Below are 25,945 nucleotides of genomic sequence, written 5' to 3'. Positions count from 1 at the left end.
CTTTCCTTTTACAATTATGTTTTTCTATGTAACTTTTTACATTATTGGCAGCAGAGATTGGCGGTTACATGTGGAACCAATTAGTAAAAACACAACAAACAACAAAGCGTCTAAATTTTTCGCTTTCCATCCTTTTTTAGTTGACAATTACGTTGTTAGAACTATTTACATTGTGTGAGCAGAGGCCCCCCCCGGTTAAGTATAGAAAGATATTTACATCGAATCTACATTAGTTTAATCATTACCAGAAAAACAACAATGGAGAAAGAAATAAAGGTTTACACAGAAATATTGCAGCATTTTTCTTCACCGAGTGAAATCAGGTCCTAATCGGGACACTTTTTTTTCCAGATTAACCAGTACTTGTTAAACCTTCCTGACTAAAGGCGAGGTTGTCTTTTTCTGCACATAAATCTAATTCGCAGTGTCAATTCGCTGTTCAGGCGGTGTTAATTATTTAATACACCATTCTCTCGTAATTGTACTCGCAGGCAGAAGAATTCCCAATGTCTTATGGTTTAATGTGATCAACCAGAGTGTTTCCCAAATACACAAATGAGAAGTCGAAAGTTATAATTACGTTTATTATCTTATTAAGGACTATGTGTCTAAATTGCCAATAACGCTGTATCCTTGGGCAGGACCAGCATACGTGCGAGTGATTGGCCCCGCTATCCTCCAACACTGTACTGTGGTTCCCTTGTGTTTATCGTTTATTTTGGGGTAGATCAAAAGAACGGATATTTTTTCCCCATCAGATATTTCTCCGTGTCCCTGTGAGGAGCTTTAGTGAAATTTGCCTACTTTATATTCATCCACTGATCAGCAGATAACGAGAATTTCGATGTTTTTCTTATTTTATTTTCATATATTCTGTTAGGTATTTCTTTCATGTACTCAATACTAGCGTCTCATTTTGAAATTATTCTATTATTTTATTTATTGATAAACAGCTATTTAAATATTAAGGATTGTGTTATCCTATTCCACAAGGTCTTTGTTTGAATGATACTGTACATATTTATTCCTGCTTCCTAGTTAGCAATGTTTTGTAGTTCTGTCTTTGGCACTCAAATTAGTACGAATGCTTTTAAGTGTCCAGTCCTTATTGCTTCAGCACAGAGTAGATATTATATTGCCAACAGCCATATCACCCTGCAACTCACAACTGGAAGCCCACTGAAACTCAGCAGGTGTGAGCCTGGCCAGTACCTGGATGGAGACCTCCTGGGAAAAACTAAGGCTTCTGCCAGAAGAGGTGGTAGTGGGTCCTAATGCCCCAGTATAGTGACAGGTACACTATGCTGACGACACTACCATCATTGGCCGAATCACCAGTAACGATCCTCAACAGGGATGAGATCAGGAACGTGGTGGAATGGTGCCTTGACAATAATCTCTCCCTCAACATCAGCAAAACTAAAGAACTGGTCACCAATTTTAAAAGCAGGGGTGGGACCACACCCCTTTTCGCATCAGTAGGGGGGCAGTAGAGATGTTTGACAGCTTCAAGTTCCTGGGTACCTTCCTCACTAAAGATTTAGCGTTGTCCCAGCCTGGAGCTGGAGCTGCTAAGAAGGTCCAACAGCGCCTGTACTTTCTCAGCCAGTTGAAAAAAAATTGGTCTGTCTTCAGATGTCCTGACCACATTTTCCAAGTGCGCTCTTGAGAGTGTGCTCACGTGTGGGATTACAGTATGGTCTGGCAGCAGCTCATTGTCTGACCAGAAGGCATCACAGGGGGTGATCAGGTCAGCCCAGTCCATCAGTGGAGAACAGCTCCCCTCGATTGTGGACATTTTTACAACTCACTGTCTCAGGAAGGCTGGCAGTATCGCTAAGGATACCAACCATCCTGCTTTCTCACTTTTCTGCCCCCTTCCCTCTGGTAATCGTAAGGCATTAACTTCCAGATTCAGAGACAGTTTCTTCCCACAAGCTGTCAGATTCCTACCCCTGGCTCACAGTGATGTGTTTTTTTAGGTTGTATGTTATATTACTTGTTGTTGCTGCTGCTGTTCTGGATTTAAGTTTCTTAGTGATTCCTTTAACATCTTTGTATTGGAGCCTACATGCAAATAAGCATTTCATTGCATTTGTGCATATGACAAATAAACTGAACTTATACTGTGAAAAGGCACTGTCCTTCACATGAGACATAAAACCAAGGTACTGGCTCCCTGTAGTCATTAAAAATCCCAGGGTGTTACCCTGGAATCCTGGCCAAATTTTTATTGGCCTTTACCAATCATGGCCTCCTAATAATCCCCATCTCTGAACTGGCTTCATCCCTCTGTTCTCCTCCTCAGTGAGAGCTGGTGTGTGGTGAGTATTCTGGTGCACTAAAGCTGCTGTGGCATCATGCAGGTGGGGCTGCACACTAGTGGTGGTGGAGGAGAGTCCCCATTAGGCATAAAGCAGTGTGAGTGGAGTGCCTAGAAAGGAGCTATATAAGTAAGAAAGGGTTATTAAATATTGTATTTACCTGACTTTTAACTAAGCAGCGCCCCTTTAATTCAAAGCGAGCACGTTCAGCATTAGAAGCTCGTTTTTTTTTAACTCTACGCATGTTACGCGCGGTTGGGCGAATATCTTCCTCATTCTTGCCAGCAATAAATAAATGCCATACATCTTCGCCCGGATTACAGTCCTGAGTCCACATCGCCACCTCATTGCTGCGTCATTACAAACTTAAGGAACCAGCAGAAACTGTACCCTAGCTGTTAGCAACTCTCTACAGCAGCGTCTGTTAGTCTAGAAAGACAAGAGTTGAACTCTCGTTTAAGTACCTTACTCGACAATTATAACGCTCCTACAGTTCTCTCGCACAGGCACCAAAGACCTAAACGCAACGTTATTTTCTGTTGAACGATGCAGTTTAAACTGTTTAACATTCCGTCATAGGAATGATCATGTAACGCTTACGGCCGACAGGTACTGTGTAAGAGCCGGCGTACCAGAGCAGGTGACGTCAACGCCCTTCCCTGTGATAGCAGACCTACAGCTACGGGGCTGTAGAGAGATCTGTCTCACCGGGCTGGGTTGCTGCTGAGTGACGCGGGAGTCCCGGGTTCGAGCCCCCGACGGTGGGGGGCCGACCTAATGCGGCAAGGGCGCCCGCCTGGGCCCCCGTTGCGATACAATATGCATTTTAGCCTTTCATTCAACCCATGTTAAAGAAACTATAGAAACAAAAAACGATTTAGGGGTTTACTTTTGTAAATCCACTTTCAAGGGTGAAAAGATTTTATTTTTTACGCCATGTAAAAAGCAGAAGTTAAACCGGTCATTATGAAAACTCGCCGAGAGCTGCAGTGGTTGAATAGGTAGCGTAGGTTAAATTTTGTACCTCAGTGCTACGCTACTCTCTCTCCATCTTACACCGCCCAGACACAATCAGCAGGTATAACTTGTTTGTTACAAGCATCAGCAGTTTGCTCAAGGCTCGAAGGCTTTTAGCTGTTAACGCAATTTACTGTGTCGGAGAAGAAACCGAGGCGGCCATTTAACATTTTAATGCACGTTGATCAGTATCTTCACAAGCACGAACACAAGAACTCGGGGTCAGCTGCACGTGGTCGGTCAATACGGAGTCCTGTACCATCTCTCGTCTGCAGAACCATTACCATTCACATAGTCCAAAATAAAATGGCTAAAATCCCATTAAAATATTACCAAAACTTCCACTTAGAAAGGTGAAATCGTGAAACGGCAGTAAAACGGAAAATGGCTTAAGACTTCCGAACAGGAGGCTGTAGTTACATCCAGTCTCTGTGCTTGTTGTAATAGTCTGACCTGCGAAGGCCCAAGAAATACATTTTTTTTGTGTGTATTAACTAACCCATTTGGGACACAGATGCTGGTTTAAGCAGAACCCACACAACACAAGGATGTGAGAATGGCTCCTTCTCATTGGTAACCTTTCAGCTTCCGTCCAAGGGGACAGAGTTGAAGTTCTAATCGGCGAAAGGCAATATACAAAGGGCACGAAAGCTGGCTTTAACAAAATGAAAACGGCCGAGACAACAAGACCATAAATACAATGAGCAAAAAAAAAAATCACAAATATAAAAACGACAAGGTTCTGCGTTAGACTCTGTAGTAAGGGACAAAAGCAACACGAACCGAGGCAGAAAGAGGGATGAAGAGCCAGCGAAGGGGAAAGCCATGGAGGGCAGGTTCAATCGTGAGGAAAGGGCCGCGGCTGTGGCTCTCGAGCGGCCCCAGGGGCCACAGCACGCCTGCAGCGACAGAACGAACCGCAAGAGCGCATTTACGCCTCTTGTGAGCAAATGGCTTTCAAAAGCTCACGTGACGAAAAATGTTTTAGGAATTCCTCGTGGGCCACCTTGTGTGCCCGGGGGGTAGAGGGGCTCGCAAGCTGCGTGTGGCCCCTGGTGCCCACCACTCATCTAACAGCAGGAGGAGAACGTACAGCAGAAGGGGCAGGAAGGGAAAAGAGAGAAGAAGGAGCAATTGAGGGACCAGAGAGGATGAGGGGCAAGCAGAAGTGCGAGAGTGACTGTTGCTAGTGAAGGCTAGGCAGGAGGAAAGTCACATGGCAAGTGTTTCTCCCCCCCCACCCCAATCACATGACTTTGTTCACCTAAAGACGGCCAGCAATGCAAAAGTCTTTATAGCATTCTCATACTATTTTAGCATGGTTATGGTCAGAGGGGGTAGGGGTGGGGGTTATAAAATCAGCTAAAAAAAAAAAACAACACTTCTTAAAACACCCAGTTAGGAATGACGGGCTCTTCCAGGAAGCCACGGCCGCCGATTTATCTCCAGTACGCGCTGCTCATGGCCTGCAGGGTGCTCAGTCGGTCCGCGGTGCAGGGGGCACTGGACCTGGCTTCCGCATCGTGGTCCCAGCAGTCGCCGAGAATCTCCTCCAGGCTGAAACAGAACTGAGAGAGACGGGCCCGCCTCACCAGCCGCGCCACACACGCCACCGGGCGGCGGCCTTAAGGGCGCCCACAGGTTTTGCCGAGTAAAGCGGTCGAACTGGAGCGGAGACCATGTTGACATCGGGATAATTAGAAGTGCGTCTCTGGGTGGGCTTGAACCACCAACCTTTTGGTTAACAGCCGAACGCGCTGACTGATTGTGCCACAGAGACTCACATAGGTGGGCGCTAACAGCTGCCTTTGTACAATGTGCTCTCAGTCAGTACATGCTCCCTAGGCTCCGTTTGTGCTTTGCACTTGTCTAGACATTAACCAGATGTCACTCTAAATCTGTGTTTTTTTTCCTACACATATTAGCTAGATTAATATCATTTGATAACTACAAAAAACATCTGTAGTATTTGAGGAAAATCGTACCGCTCTAGTGCCTTTAGGAGAGTAGATTCAACAGATCCACCATGTTGCAGCTTTGGAACCCTGGATAATGGAGTCCAAATCACCCAGTTTACCCCCAGTGGCGTCACCAGCCATACTTTACCTGGGTGGAGCGTTTCCACAGCTGTGGCACAAAGGGACGTTCTCTCTTCTCGTACACTAGCTGGCGGAAGTCTTCCAGGGTGGGGCTCGGGCCTAGTTCAGCCTCGTAGGGCAGGCGGTACTCCGGGACCCGGGCTCCTGCCCGGAAAACAAAGCCAAGCAAGGTTCAGGAAGAGGAAGTCGAGTGCAATAACCACTGTAATGGCAAGTCTGCATACACCTTCCAGAACGACAATATTTTCTAACCACTTGCACATTTGCATTGAAACCAAATGCTGCAGACAATGGTGCTTTGTCTCTACAGCCCAAGTGCCGACTGATCCACTCAGTTACTCTTTGGATCGGAGCAGCACATTGGGCAAGCACAACACCATGCCCTGTAAAGGTATAATGCAGGAGAAGAAAGTCTCTGTCAACCCTCAGCACTGTCCCATATCCCCCACCCATTTGATCACAGCCAGTTGTCTCAAAAGACAGCTTTCTGGCAGCAACTTTAGGAACAAGATGGGCAGATTTGCGTCCATCGCTTTTCCACACGCAGGCGGCGCACAGGAGCCGCACCTCCGTCGCTGACACCACTGCGGAGGAGTCACCCTCACACCCAGAGCCCCAGCCAGCTCATCTCCGCCCTGACCCAGAGGCATTCGGCCAATCGTGTAATCGTGGTCACAACTGGCTAGCAACGTGCTCCAGCCTCGAACCCATGATGCCTGGATTACAGTGTCTGTCCTGTGAGCAAGTAGCATTAAATAGTTGAGTGACTAGGGAGACCAAATTCAGAGCCCCTGACCTGATGGGCAAGAACTGGGATTACAGTAGTCGAAACAGACTAAACTAGGAAGTTAAGGGCTCTCGTAGAATTAGAACCTCTAGGAGTAAGAGTCTGGAGTGCTGATGCAGACAAGTAGTAACAATTCTGGGGACCTGAGCTTGAGACTCCGGTACGGTTGACCAACACCCACTCCTCGTTTCTTGCCCCACCTGGGAAGAGGTCGGTACAGCGCATGGCAATCTCCCACAGCAGCAGGCCCAGGGCGTAGACGTCGGCTTGCTTCAGCTCGCTGCGGTTCCGCAAATTCAGGTGGCCATCCAGGACCTCAGGTGCCATGTAGCGCAGAGTCCCCACCTGAGCATGCACCTGTGGGTGCCCATTGGGCAAGAAGACGGGCTGTCAGTCCCTCATACCTGCCCAAGGTATGCATGCCTCTGTCCTTATTAAGGACTAGTGCACAACAGACATCTTTTACAGGCCAACGAAACAAGTTATAACAGATAAGATCACTTAATAGCCCATACACAATTTCTTGTACTAAGAATTTGTCTTTTCACATACCCCAACTTGCTCTCCATGAGACACACATTCAGGGAGAGATGCTCAAGATATTATGCAACTAGACAATATACCATGCAAAATACAGGGAATGCTTGCCAGGGATATGAGGTTTTAAGAACATGCAGAAAGGGGTTATGAATTATGGGAACTGGACATATGATCAAAAAATCTCTGGTGAAATAACACCCTTTCAGTTTTGAAAACTGGGCCACAGGACAGAACTAGGAAGGGTTGTCATTTTTAAAGATGTACAGCCATGAAGAATGAAATTCCAGATCAAACAGTGAGACTTTGGTCGTTTTTCTGTTTTGCATTGCAGGGCAGGGGGGAGTCTGCATCTTCACTCTTGACGCGAGACCTAACAGGTCCAGCCAATGTGTCCTTTAACCTCAGATTAACATCTGATGATCTTAAAGCAATAACTTGCATAGGAACAGGTAGCCGAGCAGCAGTGCAATTGCTATGAACGACAATGCACCAGCACCCACAGATATTGATGGACAAGGGGGGATGTTTGCAATTCGCCTTTTTCAGTTTCCAGCTCTCCATCCATCAGTGCAGATAATGGCCTGGTGCTGTTAAAACACCTACCAGATGGACATCGGAATTCTGCTGCTGTGCCCCAAGGGCAAAAGGGGTATGCAGGATGGTGGAGCTGCCAAAGTCACACAGGACACAGGTACCGTCCGCCTTCACCAGCACGTTATTACTACTTAGGTCCCGGTGCACAATGGCGGGCTTGTGAAGTCCTAGCAGGAACGTAGTAGAGAGGGAAGGAGTCACAGAGGGTTTCAGGTTAGCAAACTTGGAGCACAAAAGAGGTACAGTTGACCAGCCGCTTTAAAACCGTCAACAACAAAATGTATTACGTCCTCGCTCACCATCTTTGAGGATTTCTTCATGCAGGAAGGTGAGGCCCTGAGCCAGGGAGAGGCCTAGCTTGAGGGTGGCTTCCCAGTTGTTTGTGTTCAGAGACAGGAAAGACTTCAGGGAGCCCTGGACCACGGGGGGGGGGGAGACATGAATAGAGACACTCATCCTTCCAAGATAAACAAGAGAAATGAAATCACAGATGTACCTGCTGCACATTTGTTTAAAACCTCCTCTATCCAGTGCACACACTATAGCTTATTAGACAATTGAGGAAAAAGTGGATATAGGAAGGCAAATTATCACACAAGGCTCTGAAGAGTGAGGCTGACGAAGCTGCAGGAACTAAACCCTATTTAGCACTACTCCCTGTCCGACTTTGTAAGCTTACCTCTTCTCCAAGGCTTTCTCTTCACAATGAGGGGTTAACCCTCGCTCAGATGACAAAAACAACACCTCCGTTAACGAGTGGACCAACTCGCAGCGAAGAAGTTGAAGTAACTCACATGTTGGGCCAGCTCCAGCAGCAGAAAGTAGTGTCCCTTCTGCGTCCACTCCCCAGCCCCCAAGAACAGCGCGACGTTACCATGCTCCATCATGGGAAGGCTGTACACCTCCTTCTCGTTCCTGTAGAGGTTGCCGTACGCCGGGGGGTATATCTTGAATGCCACGGCCACTCCATTTAGGGTCCCCTTCCAAACGTCGGCATAGTGCCCCCTACTCAAGATCTGCAAAATAAAAACACAGCCACAGATTCCAGATGATATTGATTGCTGGGGACATAACATGAAAACATTCCCACAATGATCAAGTTGATAAAATACTACATTATTTTAAGTTTGCATATAGGACTGTGGCCATAGATTCAAAATTGCCCTTTCCTCCCCATGATTCTTCTTGACTGTGCAAACATGCAGTTCCAGCAAGCAGAAGGATTTTGCTCATTCTGGAAATGGGCAGAGGGGGAGACCCCTCAACTGTGGGCCCATCACAAGTGCACCTGTGGCTAATTCTTTCACCAAACACCGGAGGGGTGCACGGGGCACAAAGACCAAAAGAGAAGAGCAGGCCTACCTGATGCAGCTCCTTCGTGGAGAGATCAATGGGGGACCCTTCATCTCGGTTATACTCGTTCACCAACATGACAGGCTCCTCTGGCACACTGGAGAGCATCACCCTCAACCTCCACAGGAAGCCTCCAAAAAAAAAAAAAAAAAAGGACCCATTGAATCCCTTACATGTACAGTATATAGTGCTGTTCAGTAACAGGAGGAGGACTGGTTGTAGTAATAGATGGTACAAGTACTAACAGATTAACTGCTACTAGTCCAGGTGTCAGCGACTGGAGCATCAGCAGCTGTAGAAATAACCATTACAGGGGATTTGGGTTTTTTTCTTACTAGGTGACATATCAGGGGAGAAATAAAACTACAGATCTCAGTGGAGAAGGGAGCTGGTTTTTCCCTTCTGAATGAAACAATATTACAACGGCCCGGTGTCACACGCTCGCAGGACCCGTGTGATTTTATGTTCGCCTTGGCAACAGCTTTCAAGAGAGCGAAAAAAAGAGAGGCAAGACAGGAAAAGGGAGTAGAAGTTTTTGATTTGTTTTTTTTTTTTTGGGCAATGCCAAGGTCAGTGCTTGGTTTGGGAGGATGGAGTGTGGGATTCATCTTTCACGGGCGGCTGTGAGGGCTCACTCAGTAATGGCACTGGGCCGGCCCGCAAGTCAGGGACAGCGCGGCCAAACAGCTGCTTATCAATACGGCGTGGGCGCCCATCACCTGGCGGATGGGAATATCTTCTAAGTGCAGCCAGAAATATTTTGCTCTAATATTTTTCTGCACTACAGAGTCTCTTAGGATATCATTGCTAATGCATAACTTTAACATGCCAAATATCGGGATTGATCAACTACCAAGCTAGCAGGCAAGGATAAAAGACCCCCCTCTTGTCTGGAACTTTTCCCATATATTCTTATGGGCTTGACTGAGCTGCAGGAGTGATGGGCTCCAGAATAAGTTTCCTGTTTTCCTAAACTGTTACAATTGCTCTGTATCTGAGGAGAAGCAATTACAGGTTAAACACTGCTGTATGTGCTCCAAGGCCAACCTGTAACTTAAAACTGTGACACTGCATGTCTGGACTTCCTCTGGCTTTATTTTTGTGGCGAAGATAAAAAGAAAAAAAAAGATAGAACTATGGGTTGTTCTTAATCAGTTCTATAAATGTAACAAGAAAGGAGGGAAGGCTTGACTTGGGGGAGGGGGAGTAGGTTTTCGTTCTTAAAGGAGCTTACCGAATTTTTGGACAGCATGCCTACATTTCGTCATTAACATGAGGGAAACCAGCATGATCAACACCATCCCAGCAATGGATAAAACCAGCAGAACTGTGCTGGAATAACCTGGAAAACAACAACAACAACAAATCAATAATTCCCTTAAGAGACTCGTTTACAATATGAGCTGTCAGGGCATGAAACCGCTCCAGCAACCGGTGTCAAGACAGCAGAGGGCACTATCCTTCACGGTCACGTGGTGAAATAGGTGCTCTATGGTTTATGAGGAACAAGTGCACGAGTGCTGACAGGGGGCAGGTGTGGGATAGGGAGGCCAGGACTCTTGATTCCATCAATATCAATTGCAGAATCATTTGCACATCAACAGCGAACCTGTTGATTTACCCCAGCACCTGGAGTGACCTCAGGGAGTGATCTGCCACTCCTTCAACCCGCACCAGCCCCCCCCGTCAGGGCTCGGGGGAGCTCACAGACGTGGCAGTCCGATCAGAGCCGCCTCCCAGGCCTTCCTTCTTCCCTCCCTGGGGGCAATTATCAAGCACTGGGAAATAGAACAGTCGAGTATGCCAACGGACATAAAACAAAACGCAGAGAAACTATAACTTCAAGTAATGCATGCGGTCTGTCGAAATTACAAGGGAACCAAGGCCAAGCCCGGAGCAAAATAACACCCTTCTCAATTTTCTCCCATTGACTTATATTGAAACTTGTCAGCAAATATCCTTTCCACCCATTTCCAAAAAGGGAATTTTATACATTACACTTTGGTTTTCATATATCACACCAAAACAGGCCTACCGTTGTCCCAAAGCCTCAATGTACACACTTGTCTTAGATCAGCAATAGCCAGTAGATGGATCTGTGGGAGATGTATTGATTCTGTATCAGTCTATTTACAATTACTAATATACAAGCGTGTGGCAGCTTTGTATTTGATAAACACCTTGCATCTTAAACCAGCTTTAAATGCTTTGTTACACATTTCATCAAGAAAGCACCTTAAGATGCATTGATATTCTCCATCCTAGACACTGGGTTTATGGCTACTGGAAAGACGAGCATATCTGACTACATTTCATTAGAAAGCCCTCACAGAACAAGCAGGAGCAGTTAATCTGGTAAATGCATAACCAAATGTAGCACATTATTGTAAAGTTGTGGCAAAGCAGAAAGTGGTATGGTAAAACAGGAGTTAGACTATTGTCAAGGCAAACATGTATGCATGCATGGTACTTCCATAAATGAAAATTAGCTGAATATTAATTGCAATTTTTAAAGAAACGTTTTATGTTACACCTATTTGAGTGACAGTTCATGGGTTTTTTTTTTGGGGGGGGGGGATGCTTTCCCCAGCAGAGCCAAAGGGAAGAGAATAGAAAAAAAAAATGGTGACAGAAGTGTGTAATCCCACGTCCCTCAGGCACCTGTTCAGAGACAGGAGATAACTGGGGTATGTCTGTTTAACCTTGTCATGGAGCATGCATGTGTCTTAGTGAAGCAGCAATAAACACTTATATAGTACCTTCTCAAAGCTCTTTACAGTAAGAAGACAAAAGTTTAACAGAGGAGGCAATAATGCTCGAATTGAAAACAAGGGTTGAAAGCAATAGAAGCCCGCACAGCGCTGATGGAATTTGACCTGAGAATGCACAGTGTACGTTAAAGAATTTTGAAGACCTAATCATGAATCAGTATGGAATAATCAAATCTACCAGCAGATCAAAATAATAGCTGGGAACTCCTGGTAATGCCCAGCACACACTTTCAGGAGAATGGAGAAAATGTCCTATTCAGCCAGCTCAACAGCAACAGTGTCAAGAGCACAAATTAAATGAAATATTCCAGGTGGATAAGTATGTGGATCAGAATGACAGGCACAGTTTACTTCATAAGTAAGCACCAGTGTGGAGTGTGGTTTTAGGATATTGAATGGTTAGGGTTAATTTCTTTCAATTTATTTAACAGGTAATTGCACTTATAAAGCACTTTACAGGTAATGGGGAATCCCACCACCACCGTTGTGCAGCACCCACCCGGATGACACAACGGCAGCCAAAGTGCACCGGTACACTCACCACACATCAGCTTTCACTGAGGAGGAGAACTACTGTCTTTATGTATAAATTCTGGCCATGACAGACATGACTCTTTGCACAACATGTCTATATCTTGCAAAGCAACAAGTAATAGGTTTATTCCATGCTGAAAAGAGAAGAAAGAAAAAAACATTTCACCCATGGAGCCTTCTTCAGGTGTCTTGTCAAGGATACAGCTGTGCCTCCTACTGGGGTTTGAACCTGCAACCCTCCAGTCAGAAGCCTGATAATAATAATTAATAATAATTGCTTACACTTATATAGCGCTTTTCTGGACACTCCACTCAAAGCGCTTTACAGGTAATGGGGACTCCCCTCCACCACCACCAATGTGCAGCATCCACCTGGATGATGGCAGCCATAGTGCGCCAGAACGCTCACCACACATCAGCTATCAGTGGGGAGGAGAGCAGAGTAATGTAGTCAATTCATAGAGGGGGATTATTAGGAGGCCATGATGAGGTAAAGGCCAGGGGGGAAATTTGGCCAGGACACCGGGGTTACACCCCTACTCTTTTCGAGAAGCGCCCTGGGATTTTTAATGACCACAGAGAGTCAGGACCTCGGTTTCACGTCTCATCCGAAGGACGGCGCCTGTTTACAGTATAGTGTCCCCGTCACTATACTGGGGCATTAGGACCCACATGGACCGCAGGGTGAGCGCCCCCTGCTGGCCCCACTAACACCTCTTCCAGCAGCAACCTTCGTTTTTCCCAGGAGGTCTCCCATCCAGGTACTGACCAGGCTCACACCTGCTTAGCTTCAGTGGGTTGCCAGTTGCGAGTTGCAGGGTGATATGGCTGCTGGTGCCCTGGTCCCCGCTCTAGAAAATGCCTGGCAAGTATGGCTCATTGTGATCTTGAAGTGTGTACTATGCGTGTACTACCTCTGCAGTGTCGAACATTTTAAACAGACCTACGCTAAGAGGCTAAGACGCCTGGGTCGTGTCTGGGAGCAGAACTTGAGGAGTAACGTACTCTGACTGAAGGGGTCAGTAGCGTGCTCGCTCTCCGGCACCCAGGTTATGTTGCCATTGCAGAAGTCCGAGTTGCACAGACATGATGTGAAGTTGTCGTTCACAGATGTGTAGGTGCACTTTGCCCTGGGACACCTCGCAAAGCTGTAATTGTAGCAACCTTCCAAAAGAAACACACACATGGCACGGTCCAGTTTTGTTGGAGCCATAGACACTTCTGTTAAAATACAAAGCTATTGAAAAAGAACATGCTAAATGCATCTCATTATGACCCGATTGATGCTCTATAATAGTACTGGACTATCATTCCAAACGTCTACAAGAAATGTTAAAAAATTATCCAGAAGCTGAAGCAATCCATTTGGGGACTAAGCAGAGAAATTCATTGCCTTCTCTATCTATTTATCCATTTCCTAACCACTTGATCCAGTTCAGGGCTGCGAGGAAGCTGGAGCCTATCCCAGCAAGCATGGGCCAATTGCACAAGGCAGGGTACACCCTGGATGGGACGCCAGTCCATGCCAGGACAGACACACACACCAGGGTCAATGCTCCCAGAAGCCAAATTAACCTACCAGCATGTCTCTGGACTGTGGGAGGAAACATCCATGTGAACCCGGGAGAACGTGCAAACTCCCAACAGACAGCACCCCTGGACAGGAGCTCGGTGCCCCTGTGCTGTGAGGTAGCAATGCTAACAGCTGCATCACAGTGCCACCCACTTGCCTTCTCTACTAGAAATGTATTGAAATGTAACCAGCTCAACCAAGATCATAACCCCGTCGCTGTCCCATTCTGAACCTCTAGTCTTACGGTTTGGTACCCCGTCATTAGGTAAGACGAACACTCTCCCCCCCATCACACAAAAAACAGTTTAGATTTCTCTCTCTGCTTAAGTCCTTATTTTCGTGCTGGACGAAGCGTGAACAGGAAAGCCCACTACAGTTAACTCAGCTGGCAATGGTGTCCACAACTGGCCCGCAGGAAATCCAATCCGGCTCGGATTTTGAAGCGCACCTTCAAAGTTAAATTACAGAAAACGAGGAGAGGAGAGCTACGAACTAGCGCGTCCCCCGAGGGGGGAGCAGAAGGCCGGCCGGAGGCGCTCGGCGCTGTCTTACCCAGGCGCTCCGGGCGCGGGACCCCGTCGACGATCTCGAAGAAACCCACGCAGCATTCGGAACGGGAGCAGTGCTGCACGGGGCCGCTGATGTTGTCCGCGTCGCGGACGTCCGTCGAGGTGAGGTCTCGGACAAAAAAACACGTCCTGCCCTGCGCGCTCCCTGCCAAGGAGCGGGAAGACGCGCAGATGCGTACTGGTACCGAACGGACTGGGCATTACTGGACATTTACCGTGGCCGATAGCCAAAAAAAAACATTGATTTTCACAGAAAATGAAAGCACAGAAAAGCAAAGGAAATCCACCTCAAAACACCCTGCCCACCTCACAGAATACGTGTTAATAAGGAAATCCGCCTTCACAGGCTTTAATTTTAAAATTACGCCGCCACATTAAGTGTTAACGTGCGCATTCATGCCGACATTCATATCAACTGTATAGCATACAACATGCATATGGGCGTCAATGAGATACTGCTCATAACACTGTTTTCATCTATTGGCAAGCTTGGGTGCGATTCAGTCAGAATAGTTAGTAGCGGCAGTGGTACAAATCACTACAAAGGTGGTGGTTATTTCCCTAGTCAGCGGATTCCGAAACAAGGAGCAGAGACACCACCGGAGAAGGGGAGAGGACTCGTCCCACCCCGAGCGGGACAAGCTCACTGAAGAAGGGTGGTCTAAAGAAGAGAGCCTTTTCAGTCCTCTCTGCCAGCCTGTGAACATCCCACAAGCGAGGACTGACTAAAAATAAAATCGCTTAAAGACATGCTTCAGCTCTTACTTGCACCTGACGTCTTTTCACCTCTCGTGATTTATACTTGTGCCTGCGCTGTTCTACCGTTTTTATATACTTGTATTTTGAAAAATAAAAGTCTACGTATTTTATTCGAGTTTTTTTTTTCTGGTGCGGGATTGACTTTTTCGTTGCTGAACTATGTCGCGCTCTAAAACGCGCGTCATGAAATGGGTTTGATTGCCAGCCTAGATCAGGCACGAACAACCCGTCAGGCTGTCGCAAACCGGCTCTGACTCTATGAAATCAATCGACACGTTTGATCGACAGAGAATCGTGCAGCTGCGCTAGATCCCGGCTTTCCGCGTAGACGACCCGTTGCCTGTAAGCTGCTGGGTTTCGTCATTGACCAGGAAAGCCGCAGCCAAAAACAGTTCCCCGACGATGAAAATACACAGTTCAAGACCCATGCACTGAAGGTCGTGTTTTCCCCACACACTGGGCACTGAAATAAAACAGTTTGGAGCTCCCGAGCCAAACAGTAACATCAACAAGAGCGTCTTTCACATGACCCCAGATCCAGTTAAACACCATTACCCGTATTCGCGTTTCCAAGTCCTTATTAGAACTTAATTAAACGCGTTTATGCTATGAAACAAGGGATTTCAAAACTAACGGCGATTTCATTTGATAAATCAACTTCAAAGCCCAAAAGAGTACTTTTCAGCACGAATAAATTGCGTTCTAAACCCTATGTCGCTTCGGGGAAAGAAAAACTCACGACAGGCTAAAATGTGAATTCTGGCTGGAGATTTTTTTTAAAAAAAAAATCTGTCAAATGCTCCAGCACACAAGCTTCGTTTCATGAACATTGTAAGCAGTTGGAGGCGTCTTCGCTTCTCAGCTTTTTCTTTTGGACAGTGTCAGTTTGCAATGCTGGAACCATGACACTGCAAAGAACCAAACAGGGAAGGTAACTTACCAAGAACTGCGACCAGTATCACCCCAAACGCAGCTGTGTGGGAACAGGGGCTCCTCTCCCGGGCCGACATCGCCGTGGGGTCCGGGCGCGACGAGCTCACCGGGGTCTCGCGCGCAGAAGCTAGCAAGGGGCAGGCCACTCCCACGCGCGCGGGACACCTGCGAGTTTCCCCTGCGCTCAGAGCCAGAGAAAAGACGCACGAAGACCCAACTTCGCTGAGCTCTTGAACACAGTTCAGTTCACCCGACCAGAGCAGGTAGAATTACGTGAACACCGTGGTGATATACACATACAAGATACGCACTCGATTCATATATTATAAAATGCTTTGGCTGCTGTGCCAAGCGACTCTGGGAGGGTATGTGTACAAACCAACGTGAGCACCTGCTTGTCAGCGAGGTATACGACAGCAGTCGTGGTAAAACATCTCGCAAGATGCTGTAAAAGAATTTTCAGCCATTTCCCCATCTAAATTGCATTTTCTTTTTGTCGTCTAAAATACGCAATGCAGGAATATCTATCACATATAGCAAGAATCACCGAACTTTAAACCCAATTCAAATGCTTAACTTGATGCAGAGATGTTGATAAGTGGGTTGAGTTTGTCCGGTACTCACTCTCTCAAGCAGTGACTTCCCACGCCCGGTTCAGAAAGAGTGCGTTCGCTCACAGCAAGAGATGCCGGTGTTTCGTGCCAGGTTGAAGATAAATCCTACTGTCTCTTCATTACCAGTGCTTCCCAGCCCGGGTCCTGCAGGATCACTGCGTGTGCTGGTTTCATTCCAGCTGAGCTCCCCCTCTCCTGTGCTAATTAGCGACTTAATTGGTGTGCTTGTTTTGTTTTAACTTGTTTGGTCAGTAGTAAGTTTCACAATTATGGCACTTAAAGGATTCTGTTTCCAGAAGCTTCAGTACACAAATATTTACACAGTCTATCCTGAACCCGCAGACCAATGTTTCTGACTAAACAGCTCTAATTAACCGGTCAATTGATGATAAATAGACACAGGTGGAAGAGACACGGAATAAGATACGCCCATAGCGGGAGTGGCATCGAATCGGACACGCCCATGTATGGGTGTGTCATTGTAGCAGACGCACTCATAAGAGATAGTGAGATTAAATCGGATACGCCCACTCAGGGGTGTGGTAATATTAGCCACGCCTCTAATTAGTATTTTACCTCCTGCAGAGTGCAGTTGGTTACATTTCAGACAGCACGCCTGAATGAGGGCAATTCTGAAGCTGAGAAATTAGTATAGGGCTGACACCAATGACAAATACCATTTGGCCTTTTAAGAGCTGAAAACAAATTAAGAAATACCCCTCAGCTAGAAAACTGAAATCAATTAGTCCTTGATTGAGAACTGGGAATGGAGAAAAAACCAGAATAGACCAGAAATGTTTCACCAGGACCAGGACTGGGAACCACTGTTTAAGACACAAAACTCAGCGCTCAGAACAGGTTTGATACCCAGGCCAGATCCCTCCCTTTTGATCTTTTAAGAGCTGAAAGCAAATTTCCAAATATTCCCCAAAAAGTAGACTGAAACCAATTAACTTATGATTAAGCAGTCAGGTGAGCACAAACCACCAGACACAGTGTTCCCCCAGAACCAGGCCAGGGAACCACTAAGACGCAAAAATTGAGTGCTCAGAACGCCAGACATATCATTCTATAGAATAGCAAACACCACCGACAAAAGGACTCTCACAGCTGTCCCAGGAAAACGATCCGTATTTATTATCAGTCGCATACTTTGAAAGACCTGGGAAGTTTTAACCAGTAGAAATTGCCTACAGTGCTTAATAAGCACATCTCTTCCCTGGGTTCCTATTGATATAATTAATAACGGCCAATTTAAACTTCGTTACATACAAAACCGTTTCCCGCAGCTTCTTGATCCCAAATCTCTAAGGTCTTTTGGCGCCCCGCAGAGTGCTTTAGTTTTAAACTTTCTTTGTATTCTTTAGGTTTGATCCTTAACTCGTTTTATCAATGAAATCAGTAACTGACATCACAGCAATTGGCATATGTGCGGTCAATCACGCGTTTGTAAATCCGAGCCGAGTCTGATCCTTTATAATGCGGCGGGCAACAGGCTGTATCGGACACAGTTGTGATAAAGGTATACGGGACGGGTTAGAGACATCCCAATAGTTAGTATGGATCGTCAGGTACAGCGCTTTCTTCCTTCCTTCTTTATAATTGTAAAAGTGGCATCATTTGGACTCGGTGGGCGGTTTGCGTTAGGGGAGAAATACGTGTTTTTAGTTCATCTTGCTATTGTTGTGGGAAACCTTTATTTAGGCAGTATCAGGCTTGCACCGAGTGTATTGCTCGTCGTTTCTTTAAGATCTCGAATTCGTTTTTTAATGAACTTAATACTTCCACTCTTTCACGCGAGCCTTCAGTGAAAGGCCGCCGTTAATTTTATAGGACTGCAGATTCAGGTGATGGGTAAATCATTCTATCTCGGAATTCGGTTTACCTGTATCGGTTTGGGCGAGAATGTCCTTTCTCATGAGGATGTGTAATCGAGCTCTCGTTTTGTCATTTTGACCGGTCTTGGTGAAACATTCGCCTGCTTTGTTGCTGTGTTGTTTTAAAATGCTATTAAGACCATGCACGCGGTTCCTGATCGCTCTTATTTTAACAGATGAATGGCGAACTCGGGGTGGCCTCTCTCTCGAAAGAGCTGGCGGATATCTTTTTGGATGAATCTGATAATGACTGCGAAGAAACATTCCTCGGTTTTTCGGACGGCGATTTGGGCGACCTGAATATTGAGGTAAAGATTCGGATTAGAGCAGTGGTGCTGCTCTGGAATGCAGCTCTTAGACGAAGTGTTCCTCTCTTGCGATAAACTTAGTTCCATTTTTCCCTTGTAAGAGGTCTGTACTCAATTACGCTTTTGCAAAATTATTCATATGAGCTGTTTTTGAAGATGGGGTGGGGTTTGGCATTTATTGTACTTTTCATTTTTAAATAACTCAGATTTAAAGCCAAATACATGATCTCGGGTCCTGGCGCACAAAAACGCATATACTAGTGATCAAAAACGTCTTTTATAATACCGTGGCTATTCTGTAAGAAGAAACACAAGGGATGGCTAAATTATAGTCCGACGTTTCGGCTGTAGGGCCTTCTTCGAGTGTGTTTCTTTCCTTCTTTTTATCATGGAACAAGTAAAAGTTTATTCCTCTGCAGCCTACGCATGCTGACGCAGGTGCCTACTTGAACAAAAATATAATCCTACAGAAATAGTTCTAGAAAACATTCAACCACCCAGCCAGCTGTTTGATCCTTGTAACAGTTAGGCTTGGCTCCGATTTTGTCCCAGCCAGGTAACATGTATGAACAGTAACGTCCTCATATGTGCGTGGAAGAATAAAATGTAAAAGCCTTGGAGCTCGTGTGCTCCTTTCCACCTCGGAAAGCCATAATCTGTTCTCTGTGCTGTACAATCACTTCTATACTCCTCTCTCCCCCAGACTTCTGACAGTGATGATGAGTGTGTCAGAGCTGCCCCTTCTGACCCCGACCCCAATCCTCCACGTCGCTTTGTCCTCAGGGTTGCTCTGCGTCCACGGGCTTTCCTGCCGAGCAGCGAGGAGGAGGAGGAGGAGGAGGAGGAGGAGGAGGAAGAAGAAAAAGAAAAAGAAGACAAGCTGCCCATCTTCGCCACTCCCCACGCGAGCTCCAGCTCGGAAGATGAGTCCCGCCTCACGTTCCTGGAGAAGCGAGCCATGAACGTCCAAGCTAACAAGGCCATGGTGAGGAAGGGGTTAAAGCCGTCTGCCTTCTTGCCCCTGGGGAATGCCCCTCAGCTTGCCCGCCTCTCTTGCCCAGCTCCTCTTCTCAACTGCACTGGCGAAAGGGAGAAACACGAGCTGTGTGCGCGCTAGAACACCGAGCCCTCCGCTGGTGCATTCTTAAGAGCATCGTCGCTGGAGCGAGAGCATTCAGCACCTCGAGATGGCCCGTGCCTCACTCCTTGCAAGAGCTCAGAACAGTGAAGCCAGAGCCAGCCAGCCCTGGTCTGGGATAGCCCCAGTCTAGCAGGCCTTATACTGCAGGCCCTCCTCCACTTGAAGAGACTGCTTGTAAAGAATACATGCTTTACAGTACAGCCTAAACGTGCTGTTTAAGCTAATTGATCCTACTAAATAGGACATAGTCTTGTATAGACCACCGGGTGGCATTGCAAAAAGCATGGGTCTCCAATAATGCCTTGGTATGTTGTGTTGCACTGTTATTTTATCGGGGGGGGGGGGTGGAGAAAAGAACAGCTGTTGGCTTTTATTGGAAGCTGTTGTGCTGACCGCTGGGCCAGTGGTATTGATAAATGCAGTAATATGTTGGGCCAGTGGTATTGATAAATGCCTGGACAGAGGGCAGATGGGCTGGAGCTGCATGTGCCCACTTAGAGAGTCACATCTGGTTCCCGGCTCTCTCTCAAAGCCAGGCTCCTCAAGGTTAATTTGCAAGATTATCCATTGTGTGTTTTTTTTTTTTCTTTGATGCTGGGGAAACTTGTTCTGCCAAATATCTTGGCTTTGCAAGGTCGCGTCTGTAAACAAGTTAGATTAAAAACCACTTGGCTTGGGATCGCCTGAAGCTCCCTTCTGAAAGCCTGTCGGGAATAATAACTCCCAATTCCACAAAGCCCACCACTGGGCGCTGACCTTGACGAGCGTGATTCTAGGGGGTGGGGGCTATGGGAGCTATCCTGAGGGCAGGAAGGGTGTGTCACACCCCTCCACAGTGCAATAGCACCTCCAGCCTCCATGACCATAGTGCCCCAGTTCTACACTACTCCAATCATCGAAACTGGTGATTTGCTCCACTGCTTCTTGCCTGTTTATGATTGGCTTTTAATGCTCTTAAGAGACGCTACTCTCACAGAGCACCTTGAAACCAAATCCCAGGGGAAACCTCGGGGCAAGATCCGTGGGCCAGGAAGGTTGGAGCACTAACCCAATGAGCCCGATGGATCTCACGGCCTCCTTGTTTGGGGAACCTTCTTCTCTGCACAAGTGCCCTGCCAAGCCAATGGGGTTCCTGCCAAATGACGCCTTCTTGTTTCTGCATTCTGTTTTCCAAGCTCGCCCAGTTGATGGCCGACTTGAACAACATGCCTGGGTCCTTCCTGAAGTCGGGCTGTCCCGTGGAGAAAGGGCCTCGCGCTGTAAGTCAAATGGGGTCCCTGAGCCCGTTCAAGTCATCCCAGTTTTTAACAGTGGCTTCACCTTGCCGTTGCTATCCCGCCAGGCCTAGTCTGACAACGAGCATATGCTTGTCAATTCAGACTTCTTCCTGAGGCTTTCACTACCAGGAAGAACTGTTTTAAGGGTTTGTTCTCCAATTCCATAACTTGTCCCCTAGGCATAATACTTTTATGATTTCATCTTCCCTCCCCCAACATTCACCCTTTCTAACTACTTCTTCCAATTCAAGGTTATGGGAGAGCCAGAGCCTATCCCAGCAAACAATAGGCACAAGGCAGGGTACACCCTGGAAGGGACACCAGTCCATGTTGGGACAGACGCACTCCCTCACGCCAGGGACAGTTTTCCCAGAAGCCAGTTAACCTACCAGCACGTCTTTGGACTGTGGGAGGAAACCCATGGGAACGCAGGGAAAACGTACAAACTCCACACAGACAGCACCCCAGATCTGCAATTGAACCCAGGGTCCTAGTGTAGCAAGGCAGCAATGCTAACCACTGTACCACTGTGCTGGACACCCAGCCCTTTGTCAAGGACATAACCCAACTGTGTGAAATCTGATTTTCTCCAAAATGTTAGTTTGAGGTCCGGACCTCTGTGGAAACTGAAGAATAAGACTTGGCTGGTTCATGAGTGCATGTGTATTACTTGCTGAAAGTGATGTGCAGACGTCGGCCTACCATGCTACCCACTGGGCATCTCTTTCCCTGTCCCCGCAGAAGTCGAAACGTGCTCCCCGATCCTCGCTTTCACGGGAAGGGGTGGAGCGGAGGAACCCCGAAAGGGCTTCTCGCAGGCAGACGCGCTCCATGGGGGGCGTGACCTGCTCCCCTCCCCTGAGCGAGACCCTCGAGCTGCAGCAGAGCCTGGAGGAGCAGCTGCTGGAGGTGACTGTCCGGCGGGGGGCAGCGGGTCACAGGGAGGGGTGCCCACCTAGAGCAGGGGCAGTTGGTCCCGTTCCAGTCCGCTGCATTTCTTCGAGGTGTATTGAAATCGCTGGCCCTTCATTATTTAACGGACTGTGCTGTTAGAGATCCCAACGACGAGTAGGCAAGTCTTCATTCCAGTGTGTAAGCTAAACCTAATGAATTGGCAAATCTTGAAGATGAAGTGATTTTTAAAATCTCTTGTGAATGTGTACTTATCTGATAAATGACCTGTACCAACAGCTGTTCCTATTTTGATGGGATCCTCTCAGTGCAGGATTTTTTTTTTACTATTTCTTTATTGCTTAATGGATACACTCATCCAGGGTCCCTTACAATCCAGACCATCAGTACTTACTTGATTCCTAATGGAGGAAAGATCATACATCAACAAATTACAACACTATCCTCATACAAAACTTGCAAGTACCTAGCAGTGAGGTGATTTTGAAAAGGAAATTCAGAGCTGGGCTCCCCATTCTTGGCCATGGTGGCCTGGGGTCTTTAGAGTTCTCAGTTCCAGCTGAGCATTTGACGACTTATATTGTCGTTTAACTGGTCCAGTTGCTCCTTGAATATTTTCCAGGTCAGTAGGGGCTCCTTCTCTAAAGGGAGGGGTAAGCGATGGTGGGTAGAGGATGAAACTGTACAAGCAGTGTTGCAGATTCCAAGTATTGGGCAGCTGTAGGGCAGTTATTTGGAGATGCCTGAAAATGGGGCAGCAGCAGCAGTACATATAAAGATGTGATCTGATCACACCTGTGATTGGCAGAGCTGGCTTGGGGGGTGTGGGGGCTGCACAGTTCTGATTTCTTTAGGCAGGGCACCAGCAAGGGGGCAAGACTGGAGCAGGACTGGCCCAACAAGCTGATCCAGTGTTTCACCCTGCTGCCCTAATACAGGGGTCCCTGGTCCTGGAGGGTCCAACTCCCCTGCTGGGTTTAACCCCAGGCCAGATTAATTCAGCTCAACCATTTGGAACAGTTGCTTGTGCTGTAGTTAAAAGGGCAGCTTCCAACATTTTTTGGGAGCTAAAAATGAACTGCATCGTCTGCAAATCAACAGCTCAATGAAGGGGTCAGCTGTGTCCCCGAGAGGCTGGCTGGAATGAAGTCCAGCAGGCGTGCAGGGCTCTAGGACCGGGTGTGGGAACATCTTTCCTAGTGGATCGGTCACGGACCCGTCGGCTTCTTCAGGTTTCTGCTGCAGCCAAGCTCGGCGCGAAGCCAGGTGTCTCGGCCGGGAGCTCGGGGGTGGGGGCTGCTGGGTGTCTTGACGTGCCCCTGCTAACTGTCCCGGGCAGGTGAGAGCCCCCCCTCGCCGGCGCCAAGCCCCCCGGCCCAGCCAGGCCCAGCCGCACAGGGTGAGGCCCGTCGCCGACATCAGCAAGGAGGAGCTGGAGCGTGTGGCCGACAACGTGGCAGAGAAGGTCTACAACCGCGTCGCCGTGAGTTCCTGGGCCGCCGTTCCCGCCTGTGGTCAAGCAGAGCCCTGGGAGAACGGCAGCTTTCGGCTTGCTGTGCGCCCAGAGGGGCTGGGAGCCCTGCGGGAGCTGGGGACCCGTGTCTCGCTTGGCCAATAACGGGGGCCCCCCGTCGCCTGCCTGCCTGCCTGCCTTCCCACAGGGCTCCACCTGTCACCAGTGCCGGCAGAAGACCGTCGACACCAAGACCGCCTGCCGGAACCCGGACTGCCGCGGGGTGCAGGGTCAGTTCTGCGGGCCGTGTCTGCGCAACCGCTACGGCGAGGAAGTGCGCGACGCCCTTCTGGACCCCGTGAGTGAGCCGCTCCGCTCTTCCTCCCTCGTTCTCTGGCGTCTCCCGATTCCAACCCGCTGCCTGGTGCTCCTCCCACCAGGCCATCACGGGGCAGAGACTCGTGGTTGGGCCAGTTTTCCCAGAAGCTCACTGATCTATCAGTATGTCTTTGGACTGTAGGAAGAACCCAATTCAAATGGAGGGAGAACATGCGAACTCCCCACCTAGTTCCTCAGGTCTGGATTTGAACCTAGGGCCCCAGCACTGCATTTCCTTCCCCCCTTTTGTGGGACAACCTCTTTGGAAATGGGATTTTTCCATAAGGCAGCTGCCACTTTCACTTCTGAAAGGGAAGGTTGGCCACCGAGAGGAGGGTCGTACTTCTGCCTGCCTGGAGCCAGTCCAGTGGAGGAGCGGCCCCTCCAGCCCCGGCTTTAATCGGGACCGTCTCTCTCCCGCAGGAGTGGACCTGTCCTCCCTGCAGAGGAATCTGCAACTGCAGCTTCTGTCGCCAGCGCGACGGCCGCTGTCCCACGGGCATCCTGTTCCCCCTGGCGCAGTACCACGGCTTCAAGGACGTGCACTCCTACCTAAGCAGGTGAGGCCCTGCCACAGGGCGTTTCACATGCATGGGGCCTTTCTTGCACTTGAGGCATATAATCTCCCCATCAGTTATCTGGAAGCTTACAATTCTATTCTTTCTGCTTAGCCTTCGCAACAGGATCAAGGATGGAGAGGGCTGCTGACTTGTGGAGTTTAAAGATTTTTACCCCAACTTCCAGGCCCACTACCCCCTCCTAAAAGCTGCATGAGGACTGGTGGACTGACAGTCCCTCAGTGTCACTTGCAGTTCCACCTTAAGACCAAGAGGTGGCACTGTTGCCCCTAAAATTCAACTGCATATGCAGGCGTTGTGCTGCTGTACCTGTCGTTCCAGTGCTTGTGATCTACCTTTGATTGTATATGTTCAATAAAATGTTTTATCTTAACAAATTGAAAACCAAAACCGTAGCTTTACTAAAACCACTAGAGTCTTTCTGCCATTATGTCTATTATGCCCATTTCAAGCAAGGACATATCGGTTGCAGTCTTGAGTCTGATCTAGAACGTGGATCTGCCAGCCCAGGTCCTGTAGAGGTTCAGTAGGTCCCCGATTTCCTACACTATGGAGCATTTTCTGTGACTTGATCATTCATGTGTTTAATTGATCACAATTTAGGATTACCACTTAAGTCGTCCTCAAGTATCGGAGTTCTTAAGTGAGCAGCTGACTTACTTGATTCCTCATCAGCTCACAGGTGTTTCCAGTCATTAACAGAATTGACCTATGAAGCCTGACAGGACCAGAGCTGCAGGCACCGGAGCCAGAGTAAATCCTACAGCGTATTACTTAAGGAAAAGGGACCAGTGCCATCCCTTCCCCCTTTTAGACCCGATCCACTACTATGCTCAAGGTGGAGTTAAAGTTTCCAAGACCCAATGCTGGGCTCTGCCAGGTTATGATGAGCTGTGGCTGCTGTTTTCAGAACTTCAAATTTGAACCCAATAAGGACAAGGGGGGGGGATTAGCCCACTGAAGCTGAAGGGTCACATGCCAACCCAAATGATGCTATGGACTACTGGGGCATGGACCACCTTCACAGGTGGTCTCAGATTTTGCAAGGGTCACATGGCTGGTTCTGCTGAAATGGGCTTGGCTTGTGGGGCTTCTACAGGAGTTTGGAGTAGAGGAGGGGCTGGGCCTTGATGTCAAGAGGACCCTTGTGCCTCTTGTCCAACTTAAGGATGTCATCCTGCTAACTCATCCCATCCATCCTGTTGCACAGAGTCAACAGCAGCAGCCAAGTCCGAGCGCAGTGTTTTGCATGGTCTCCCTCTCCTGCTATCGATGCTGGGGTTGGCGCTATAGCACAGCTACTCCAGCCAGGGCATATTAGTGAGCAAGACCCCTCTCCTCAAGGCTCTGCTCCTTAAAGTACTTTGCAATTATCATAACCTAGCCAATGCAAAGTATGAACGAGGCTCGTGGAGGCGGGAAGAGAGCTGAGTAACCATGCTGGAAATATGTAAACTCCACCCAGGGAGCACCCCAAGCGCTGAATCGAACCCTGGACCCCAGAGCCACGAGACAGCAATGCCAACCAACCACTACACCACTTCTCATGCGCAA

The 25,945-nt window shown here is 48.0% G+C and overlaps 2 protein-coding genes across 5 annotated transcripts; one reads left to right on the top strand and one right to left on the bottom strand.

Moving 5' to 3' along the window:
- Positions 1-218: 218 nt before the first annotated feature.
- On the bottom strand, positions 219-15,995 carry LOC148678513 (bone morphogenetic protein receptor type-2-like). 2 transcript variants are annotated; one of them, XM_088633684.1, is made up of 11 exons: positions 15,861-15,995; positions 14,145-14,306; positions 13,025-13,183; positions 9,949-10,056; positions 8,724-8,845; positions 8,156-8,377; positions 7,661-7,775; positions 7,371-7,528; positions 6,428-6,584; positions 5,448-5,584; positions 219-4,909 (listed from the first exon to the last, which is right to left on the bottom strand). In XM_088633684.1, the coding sequence occupies exons 1-11, from the start codon at positions 15,928-15,930 to the stop codon at positions 4,781-4,783; spliced, it is 1,539 nt and encodes a 512-aa protein (XP_088489810.1). In that variant the 5' UTR covers positions 15,931-15,995; the 3' UTR covers positions 219-4,780. The 2 variants fall into 2 exon arrangements, with proteins under 2 accessions (XP_088489810.1, XP_088489811.1); XM_088633685.1 differs by lacking the exon at positions 13,025-13,183.
- Positions 15,987-24,781, top strand: LOC148678512 (cell division cycle-associated protein 7-like). Of its 3 annotated transcripts, none has more exons than XM_088633688.1 (9): positions 15,987-16,116; positions 18,521-18,652; positions 19,356-19,637; positions 20,969-21,052; positions 21,812-21,979; positions 23,322-23,465; positions 23,644-23,793; positions 24,237-24,373; positions 24,485-24,781. In XM_088633688.1, exons 2-9 carry the CDS (start codon positions 18,521-18,523, stop codon positions 24,519-24,521), a joined length of 1,134 nt encoding a protein of 377 aa, XP_088489814.1. In that variant the 5' UTR covers positions 15,987-16,116; the 3' UTR covers positions 24,522-24,781. The 3 variants fall into 3 exon arrangements, with proteins under 3 accessions (XP_088489814.1, XP_088489812.1, XP_088489813.1); XM_088633686.1 differs by lacking the exon at positions 15,987-16,116 and adding an exon at positions 17,919-18,038; XM_088633687.1 differs by lacking the exon at positions 15,987-16,116 and adding an exon at positions 18,201-18,314.
- Positions 24,782-25,945: the final 1,164 nt, after the last annotated feature.

Source organism: Lepisosteus platostomus, chromosome 1 (genome assembly GCF_059453375.1).
Source record: "Lepisosteus platostomus isolate fLepPlt1 chromosome 1, fLepPlt1.hap1, whole genome shotgun sequence".
NCBI classification, from domain to species: domain Eukaryota; kingdom Metazoa; phylum Chordata; class Actinopteri; order Semionotiformes; family Lepisosteidae; genus Lepisosteus; species Lepisosteus platostomus.
The sequence above is the reverse complement of the archived record's forward strand: the minus strand, read 5'-3'. Positions and strand labels throughout refer to the sequence as shown.